Source organism: Semicossyphus pulcher, unplaced genomic scaffold (genome assembly GCF_022749685.1).
Source record: "Semicossyphus pulcher isolate SPU_LCO1_2020_fin unplaced genomic scaffold, fSemPul1.0.p SCAF_17, whole genome shotgun sequence".
NCBI classification, from domain to species: Eukaryota; Metazoa; Chordata; class Actinopteri; order Labriformes; family Labridae; genus Semicossyphus; species Semicossyphus pulcher.
Genome location: NW_027211681.1, coordinates 1,329,567 through 1,339,954, shown reverse-complemented (window position 1 = coordinate 1,339,954; position 10,388 = coordinate 1,329,567). Strand labels below are relative to the sequence as shown.

The following is a 10,388-nucleotide window of genomic DNA, read 5'->3' as shown; positions in this document are numbered from 1 at the left end:
GTGTGGGATGGAGCTTGTGTCTCAATCATATCAATGTAGCCTAATAGCTTTTTCTTTTTTTTGGCCAAATACTTTACTAGAGATGGTGTATACTGCAAAGCAAAGCATTAATGATATGAATGATAACATTAATGATTAATGAATTCCATTGTGCAAGCTGGCTCTCTGTCAAACTATCATGGCTTACTGAGACACTTTAACAGAACTGAGCCATCATTAAAGTTATTAGAATCACCTGTGCTTCTACTTCCATGACAACTCAGAATCTATGCAGAGAAAAATCTTAAGTAAAGCAAAATGTAGTAAAAGTACCAGCAAAATGTATATAAATAGACCTTTAAATAGAAAAGATAACCATCAAGCTCTAGATTGACTCCTGCTGTTGTATTACTAAAGTTTCTTAACTGGTTATCAGCACTGATTCATTAAGATGAAAGCAGCATTAATGTTTAAAATGTTTGATGAATAATTTACTTAGTTACACTCTACTACTGTTATACACAGGCCTTATCTAACACCCTGTTGCACAGGAAAATACACATAAACGTAGGCTACAGAAAAACACCATGCCCTTCTGAACGTGACAGTCTCCTAAAGCTGTGAGAAGAGGGAGAATTTAAGTTAAGTTTCTCATTTACTTTTGAGTTTTTATTAGCAGTACTTTCTACCCTTTTCATCACCTCATTATTCAAGTAGCCTTCCTGTGACTCTTTAGACTTGCTAATGTCCGCAATGTGCATATCCTCAGCCTCCTGCCCCTCTAGCGATGCTGCCATTGCCTGTAGCTGGACCATGCTGGAGGAGGAGGGCCAGCTAGTGCTGCTCCACCCTCGCGCAGCAGTGCGCAGTTTAAATGTTAAGACTCTGAGTTTGACGGGGGTCATTTGGACTGTTCGTATTTGGAGTACCTCGCCAACGCCGGACGCTCCAAACCCTGACTTTCCAAGTACAAAGCTTCCCTGAACCGACATTTCTCCACATTATGTAAGTATACCGTTTACTGTGAATAGTTTTTTTTTTTTTTTTTTTTTTTACGAATGGTGATGCTGTAGTGCACTTGTCAAACCACATCCCTCTCACACACTGCTAACTTAACTGGTTTTAAGGAAGAGAAATTCATACAGTTTTTTATATGTTAAAAAACACGATGGTGCGAAAACGTAGTCATTTATTGGTTCAAAACATTATTTACTATTATTATTACTAGTCCTAGCGTATTAGCTATTTTTAAAATTTGCATTGCTTTTTGTGTTGTCCAATGAAGAGAATTAGACCATTCTGGTTCCAGACAAGTGCTTAGGTCTTTTAAGGTTTCTCAGTTTTTTTAAATTCTTTGTAATTTGTACAAAACTACATTTGTGTATTAGAAGTTGGTGTTAAAAATGATGCTGCAGTCACTGCACCACGCTAGAAAGGAAGGAAGTCAGGTCTGAATAGGCTATCTCAGTAAAGATGCAGGCATGACTCTAACCATGGAGTTTCCTGTTTTCCAAATATGGTTGTATACAGCTGCTTGTCAAACTGTCGTGGTTGAAGATGCAGACACTACAGTGAGAACTGAGCTGTGACCGTTTCCACTGTCACAGCTGAAACCTATCAGTACTTTTATTTATTTCCTGGTTATATGGTTTTATTTTATTATTTGTTCTCACCTTAATTATGGGTAACATTAGTGAATAGTTAAGTTACATCAACCTTTGTCAGTCTAAAATTTAATGTTCTCAATACATGTGAAATGATGGCTTTACTCTCTTAAACTGTATTACACTGACAGGAACTAATACCTAGAAAGTTAATTTCCAGAATTGCTCACAGAACATCACAGCATCATGGTACAAAGGTATAAAAATCATAATGTGTCAGGGTTTATTAATAAGTTGATAATAGGAAGAATGTTTGTGAAACAGCCAAGAGAGGAAATGAGTAAAATCATTCACAGGCCCTGCTGGCCAACCTCTTTCATACAAAAATAGAAAGGTCACTTAGTCTCCTGTGTGACATTTCCACTTGTTTATTATTTTAGATATAAATTGTGTGATTTGTTTAAGAATCATGGCTACAATCTTATCACAGAGAAGGACTTGATCATTTTGACAGTAATGTGATACTCTGCCCAGGGGATTTCTGTGTTACTGTTTGGAATTAACATCCATTTCAATAAATCATGTTGAGTGTGAAACATGTCATTATAATGGAGTATGGGTAGTTTAGTCTTATGGCAAACGATGCCTTGTGATGGCTGTGAGTTCCTGTCATCCTTTACATTTCCAGTCAGTCTGTATCAATCCTGTATTATCCTGCCGACCCCACTGCAGACAGACGTCTTCAAGATACACTGGCTGAGTACAAAGCTGTGTTGACATTTGAGCACAAGGAGGGGAGTGTCGGGAAAAGTCTGTTTACTTTTATCTGCAGAAATAACTGATCATCAAAGCATCAGCTGGTCTCCCCCTTGTTTCCTTCACTAGGCTCGGCTCACTGGACCTAGGCCTATCCGCCGGCTCTGCAGTTTTTGACAAATAGGAAGTGTCTGTGTCTGTCTCTGTCTCCAGTTAATATTTATGCAATATCTTTCAGGAGTTTCTGGGTGGTTTGCTTTGGCTGGTCCCTGGGGTCCAGTCTTAGGCTTTCTCAGGAGGCTCAGTGGCTTTTATACATAGTTCCCACTCAATTAAAGTGTGTGCCAGTCTCAGTGTGCAGAGTGATGGAGGGGGGGTGGAGTAACATCCTGTGGACAGGAGTGACTCAATGTCTGTAATCCAGGAACTACTCAGTAGCTCAGAGGATAATCCTGCTTGACACATCATTATATGGTTTAAGTGTAGTATTAGACTCACTAACTCACCAGACCACTTTTGAATGGTGGCAGATTCAAATAGTGCAGAACATGATAATATATTTGAAAATACATGAAATATGTATACAAAGCTGCATTTAAAACAGCAAAGTTTATGTACAATCCCTGCACCTATTCCTGTTTGCATTTAAAGGTAGCTCCCACAGCAGGTACCTCTCCCAGACATGGCTGAGACCCAGACACTTGTGCATAATTTACCCACAGCATAGCATTTCTAAAATTATTGCAGATAGGGGCGCGTGTGAAGCATGATTGTAAAAGCCCCGGGCCCCCCTCAAGCTCTCTGCTGAGCTGTTATCATTTTGGAGTAAACGACGAGGCCGGCAAGAGACATACTATTCCCTATATGGGCTTTGTTTGGGAGTTCACTTGCCTTGCTGTTTAGGTCCGCAGAAAAGAGTCCTGCTCCAGAGAAGGAGCCCTTATATGGTCATCACAGCACGAGACTGGAGCCTCCTAGCAGGGAGACTGGGAGAGAGGGATGGAGGGGGAACGACATAGAAGAAATGGATGTTGTCAATTAAGCACTTACTTAATGATTGAGTATAAGTAAATGCTAGTGAGCATTAATGGTTTGGGATATTTTAGATAAAGCTGTTGTTACTGAGTCGATTAATTTAAATTTCCCAGCCTTAATCTTTCTATCTATACTGGAGGGGGGAATTGTTCGTGCGTCTCCCTTGTGGCGTGTGTGAAAGTGTGGGGTCGAGAGGGGGTGGAGGTTTGTGAGAATAACTGCACACTGGAACTCCCCAATGGACGAAACATGTTAACTCTTTCAGTTATAAACACAGGCAGGAGGAAACTTTAAAAACATGTCTTTTATACCAGAGACGTACTGTATCACTTACTGCTGTGTTTGGTTGACCCTATACAGCAAATGTCTTCTTTATATCCCCCTATTATATAGTTTGAGTTGTGAAATGTCATAACCATAATTCATACATAACTTCCATGTCATGTCCTCTTAAATGTTAATGTTTTGTTGAAGCATAATTTCTTGCCCTTTCATTTTCATTGGGTTAGGGTCCTGCCTTGCTTTGTTCCCTCTTGTCTTGGTTCTTTCCTTCATTTGTTCCTTCCTTCCGCCCTTATGTTCAACCTCCCTTCTGTCTTTACTTCCTTTGTGATTGACTCATTTCCTGCATCCAATTTATTTGTTCCCCCCAACAGTTGGCCCTCCACCATAACCCAAGATGTCCAAGAAGGCCCCAACCGAGGATGAGAAGTTCCTCTTTGTGGACAAAGACTTCCTGAACAGCCCCATGGCTCAAGCTGACTGGGCAGCCAGGAAGCTGGTTTGGATCCCATCGGAGAGGCATGGCTTCGAGGCAGCCAGCATCAAGGAGGAGCACGGTGATGAGGTGCTGGTGGAGCTTGCTGACAATGCCAAGAAGATGACAGTCAACAAGGATGACATCCAGAAGATGAACCCACCCAAGTTCAGCAAGGTGGAGGACATGGCCGAGCTCACCTGCCTGAATGAAGCCTCTGTGTTGCACAATATCCGCGAGAGGTACTTCTCTGGCCTTATTTATGTAAGTATACAGCAAAAACATGTAAAGTCATCCCACAAACATTCACTCAAAGATGACACAACATAAAACTGTAACTCATATTCTGTAATGTTAATCTCTGGTGATTCCCAAACACCTGCTCAAATCTACTCTTCTAATTTAATTTAATATTATAAAGATAAAAGTTAATGCAACTACTGACTATAAATCATGTCTCTTAGGCACAGCCAAATGTCCTCATGTATGTTTTATAGTATTTCAATTGCCTATTTATATCCTCCTAATTATGGAAATAATATAACACAATCACGTTCAGATTTCACTCATGCACATCTTCCTCATGCATTGTCTTTCCTCTCAGACTTACTCTGGCCTGTTCTGCGTGGTGGTAAACCCCTATAAAATGCTGCCCATTTACTCAGAGAAGATCATCGACATGTACAAAGGGAAGAAAAGACATGAAGTCCCCCCTCATATCTACTCCATCGCTGATAATGCCTACAGGAATATGATGCAAGGTAGGATGACTTCATCTTTACAATATCTACCTCGCTCATTGTCCTCTAATGGAGCAGCAATATAGACTCTTGTCTTTTCTTGACAAGTTTTCTTGTTATTCAAGAGTGTGTACTATAAGGCTTATCTCACATTGCATTGAAATAAAAAGAGTAACTGTCCTTCCAGTATATTCTATTATTGGCAGAAGCATCCAATCACTGAAACTGATCAGATCAAATAATGAATGTTTTAAAACTGAGGCATAACAAAGCAACATAAGAGCTCCTGTAACCCGTATACACTGCCTGTCAAGTGTTTGCTGGTAGCTTTTCGACCCTGGTGTGGAAGAGTTGTGGTATCAGCTGTCAGAATTCTTCCTTTTGCCTGAGTGGTCATCACTCAGCTGGCAGCTGGCAGCTTTTAGCTCTGTCATGTTAACAAAGGGGTGGATAAACACCACAAACTGGCCTACGCTGTCAGTCGGATAGATTCAAATGCAGAACTGTGTTTATTATTTTGCACAGTCCAAAATCGACCTCAGAGCTTCACCTGCCTGCTGTAATTTCTACAAGTTAGTTAACAGAGTATAATCAAATCTAAAAGAGTATTTTATGGCCTATTTGAGAGTCAGTGTCTCGTAGAGGTGATAACATTGGCCTTGTCAGAGTCATGCTTACAGTAAATGGCTCTGGGATCACCCTGCAGTGGTATGACTTTAGAGCAGCTGGTTTCCCATAGAATCTGTATCCTGTGCTTGCAGGGGGTCGTGCCCACTGGACTTCATGTTGACGTGAGGATTCTCTCAGAGGAGTTGACATCTGGATTGAGAGATGGGTGGAGGGCAGTAAACATTTCCTGTTCCAGCAGCCTCCCATGCCTCATTCGAATGAATTCAAACGGCATTTTTTTACACTAAGTGTAAACCAAAGACTTTTTTCCTGTTTGAGACAGGAGGGTTTAAAGCTTCTTGAGAATGGGTTTAAGATCGTACTAATATCTTGTGGTTTGTTTAGTTTTCCAATGAAGCGGGATGTTTGGACAGGACTTACACTAAAGTTAGGAAGTAATTGTTTAGAGAACTCTAAAGAGAGTGGGATTATCCAGTGTTACGAAACCATACCATCCAATCCCTCTGGCTGCAAGGAGAGCCAACCAAACTGATGTGTTGCAGTTTCTGTAGACGTCGAATACACACCTTAAACTGTTGATAATGCTGCTTGTTTTAGCTCACCTGCTAATGACAGACATGACAGAAAAAATAAATAGATCACTCTACAATCTATGATGATTTCAGTTTGCTGAATTGGTTTTGCATTATTAATAACCTTAATCTGAGTGCTTTTTCTGAGTTGAGAAGGAAACTGTCCCTTATATGTGTACATTTGAGGATTTTAAGCTTGGTCAGGCTGTTACACAGGAAATGGATGTATTTACCGCTGCAGCTATGGTGTGTAAACATGGTGTCACAAGTAAACAAGAAAGGGAAAGATTGGTTGGTGTTTGTGTGGGTGTTTGGATTCCACTTCTCCAGTTCATTCCTGCAGAAGAACCCATAAACCTGCAACATGGAGACTATTTTCAGTTTGAGGGAGATTAAGGTGGTCATTAGCTTGAAGATGTCTCAAAGAATAATATAAGTAAATAAGATGAATCATCCGTATAGTCTTACATTCTTACGGTAGTATAAATACTTCACTAAAAAGTTAAGACCTAAACTAAACATCTCTTAACCCTATGTAAGCCTTTGTTATATAACCTCGTGGCTTTGTGAGAGTTGGTATTTTTGATGCATCAGTGGGATTTCCCATGAAGTAGTGACTAATGATGCACATTGTTCTACACTGAATTTTACAGCATCAACAGTTCACATATTAGAGTGGAAGTGGGGCATAACTACAGCAAATCCAGATAATTCTCCTAAGCTTTAAAAACATTCTTTCTGCAATCTTGGCTGAGATCCCATTCCTACAAAATTGTGCCTCAGTCTTTGATGTCTTTGAGATAAAAATGTGAAATTCCCACATGGAGTTTTCTGTCCCAAGCGGCAGATGACTGATGTGTTGTTTTCCGGGCTCCCTGTGTGTTGACAGGGCTTCAGACAGGTGCAAAGACAGACACGCATGTAATCGGATTTTGGGTTTACATGACTGAAGCAATGTCACAACCATTTCCAATGTTTTGCATCTTGGCTCTGAGTGCAAGACTGAGTGTTGTTCACAAAAGCTCACAACTTTCTCTCTCGCTCTCTCTCCATCTGCCTTAATTAGGAAGTGTAGAGAGGGGAACAGGCTGCATTTTGTGTGTGTATGTAAGGAATGAAATGAGTGGAACTGCAGCCAAAGTCAGTCCAAACTGAGAAGCAACATCAGCACAAGTGCGTGTGTGTGTGTGTGTGTGTTTGTACTGTTCTTACGGCAGACACATACACACACACGTGCTGCACTACACTTGACGAATAAGACTCATATATGAATATGAATTGTTGCTGAATGCTTTGTGTTGTGTCTTTTCCCCACATTGGATCTATTTAGTGTGCAGTGCAGGTATCATGTCCAAAACTGACAGCAGAGTTATCTTTTCTTCCAGCAGTACTCGACTCACTCTCCAAAGGGTGGTTTTTATTGAAGGATGCAGTCACAAAATAGCCTTACATGGGCTGACTGTATTCTCTCTGGAGTGTAATTGGAAACAAAATAATGAGTCATTGCTCAGCACATTTAGAGTTTATTTATCATGGTTAAAAATTAAGTATTCATGGGAGATACATTTTATCAAGGCACTTTTAAGCCTCTGCAAATCAAACAGCCTCCCTTTAACCTTAAACTGAATACCACTTGGTATCTTCAGGTTAACACTAGATTGATCTCATTCCTAGAAAAGTGCTTGTGGTTTTATATGTGGTATTTACAGTCGTGGACTGGGATATCGGACATGTTCAGGAAGAACAAAATAAAGTCCAGCTGCTTGTAATACATAATAAAAATAACATATTTGCACTTTTTTGCAGATTCCTTTGACTGTCCCCCATTGTAGGCCATTAATATTGCTTTGCACACTCACATACTGTATATTTGTGAATTAATTTGTCTAACACTGTAAACTTTCTTTGCTTCTACAGATCGTGAGGACCAGTCCATTCTGTGCACGTAAGCAAAACTTGTCACCTTCAAACTGTCACTTTGTCTCCTTAACCTATCTCCTACACATCACATAAATACTAGAGGAAAGGCTGTGTGTGTATATGTGTGTATGTGTGATGGAACAGTTACATAATGCTTGTGTAAACACAAAGTTAAACAACTGAGATACCTCTTTGGTTTCTCAGCACCAAGCTTCAACAGTATTCAATGAGAGTATAACAGTGATATTATTTGATGGTGTTGCTTGCTCCAAGCAGAAAGTTTTAGTTTGTTAGATGATTCAGTGAATTGTGTTGTATTCAAATGGAGCCACACTGGATGAGCGCTCCCAGAGGGCTGTGGACTCGCTCACCTCTCAGACCCTCGGTCAGGAAGTGTGCCCTGCATCCTGATGGGAGAGACAGATTAGCTCTCCAAATGTTTGGGCTCAATTTGTTTTTGTTTATTTGTTTTAGAGTAATTATAGAGAACTTTGACTGTGATATCAGACAGACAGTGATAAGGCATCTTTTTGAAATCTTTGAACAAGCCTAAACCTGATTTTAATTAATAGAAAACACATTCAAAGTCATTCATTTGTTTTTCTTTCCCTGTTTAAGCACAACAGGCATGATAGTTATATGCATACGTAGCTCCTGATCTCCCAATCTAATTTTGTGTATTCCTCACTTATTTCCAAGAATGATTTCCACTTAGATTGTTCTCTAGAAGCTAACTGAGTACTTTCACATACTGTACAGCCCACTGGCTTGTGTTCTAAATCCGCCTGTCCATTCCCACTAAAAATGTTCTGCATGTGTACTCCTTTGGAAGAGTAACTTCAGAGAGGGAGAATCTTTATGGTCTAACTCAAAGAAGTAGAGACAGACCAAATATAAGTAGCAGCAATAGAACAGCACATTGCACCCTACATGGACCTGCAGTGCCGTGTAATCTTTCTTTACTCCACTACATTCACTGATAAGTATCATGGAGCTGGTACAGGTCACCGTACAGATGCAGTATTTCCTATAAAGGTTTAAAGTAAACAGAAGCATATTTGCTGCTCAGCATACAGTGGTCCCAGTGACAAAAATGAAAGGAAGAGCTCTTCCCTCTCAAGGCTCTTTCTACTTTAAGTTTACAGTACTGATGCCAGGATGCAGCAGATTGTTTGATCACATCAGATTACTTCCTCAACCATTTAGCTTCTTGACCGAATTCTGGAGAAGTCTGGTTGTATTTATCCCTGTCCGTTTGCAGGAAGGTAATGATTGACAGTTCTGGTGTGATAGCAGTTGCGAAGATGAAGATGACTTAGAAAAGAAACCTTACATAAAGCATTTATTAAAACAGTTTAAAGCCATAAAAATTTCAGTTAATATGATGCCATGGAGCTGAAGACAATCTACCTCTACATGGAACATTAATCAGGTCCACACAGACACTTTAAGATTTGACTTTGACAAAACAGCGCCTCTTCGTCTCTGCAGGCCTCTGGTACCATATATGGGAGAAATGTTTCATGGAAGGTCATGCATGACATTCTCCGTCTGCATGTATGTGTACACGTGTTTAATTGCCCTGTACTGTATGTTTTGGTGCTTATGTTTTTACAGCAATCCAGCATAGAGGCCTTGCATCTTTGGTGTGTAAAGTTTAGAATATTGTTGAGAGGTATTTGTTAATATGCTGTCATGGGAGACTTTTTTAACTATAAATTTCAGGATTTCCTGTTTGAACTTCCCTTATGAGACAGAGAAAATTCAACATTTTCAAAACAAACCAGATCAAGACCAGAAGCAATGCTTGGTGCTCAAAGCTGTTTTCATGATACATTACATGTGGGAATGCAGAGTAGTTCTTCCCAGCATAACTTTGCATGCAGTAACAATTGTAGCATTACGAGCAACTTTCCTAATGATATTGCTCTTTTAAAGCAGTGGTTCCCAACCAGGGGTCCGGGCCCCCCTTAGGGGGAGCCAAAAATCGCTGGGGTTGAGTGAGGCTTTGTCTGCACTGAGATTGTCAAAATTAGATTTGCACATGTTAAATAAAATTATTAAAAAAGCACTTACTTAATCATCAAAGGTCTTTTCAACTATTAAAAACGTAACCTCTGCGAACTACAGGCTGATTGGTGTTAGTTTTTGCCAATAAAGATTTGGAATGAATCACTTTATTGTTTTGGTGTACGTGTGAGCGGGCAGGGGGGCTCAGCCTTTCTTGGATACAAGCAGGGGGTGCTCCAATGAAAAAAGGTTGGGAACCGCAGCTTTATAGTGTCGATAGAGATTTGACCTGTATCTGATATAACGGCAGCATCTGTTACACAAAAAAAACCAAAAACATAATGGAACAGAGAAATTATACCACTAGCTTTAAACAACTTTTTAA

General features: G+C 40.0%; 1 protein-coding gene across 3 annotated transcripts in view; it reads left to right on the top strand.

Moving 5' to 3' along the window:
* The first annotated feature begins 897 nt into the window (after positions 1-897).
* Positions 898-10,388, top strand: part of myh11a (myosin, heavy chain 11a, smooth muscle) — a 27,225-nt gene continuing 17,734 nt past the window's right edge. For all 3 annotated transcript variants that reach the window (XM_069665430.1, XM_069665429.1, XM_069665431.1), the window contains exons 1-4: positions 898-984; positions 4,031-4,395; positions 4,736-4,892; positions 7,991-8,018. In XM_069665430.1, the coding sequence (XP_069521531.1) occupies positions 4,054-4,395; positions 4,736-4,892; positions 7,991-8,018 (527 nt within the window). In that variant the 5' untranslated portion in view covers positions 898-984; positions 4,031-4,053. The remainder of the gene's footprint in view (positions 985-4,030; positions 4,396-4,735; positions 4,893-7,990; positions 8,019-10,388) is intronic.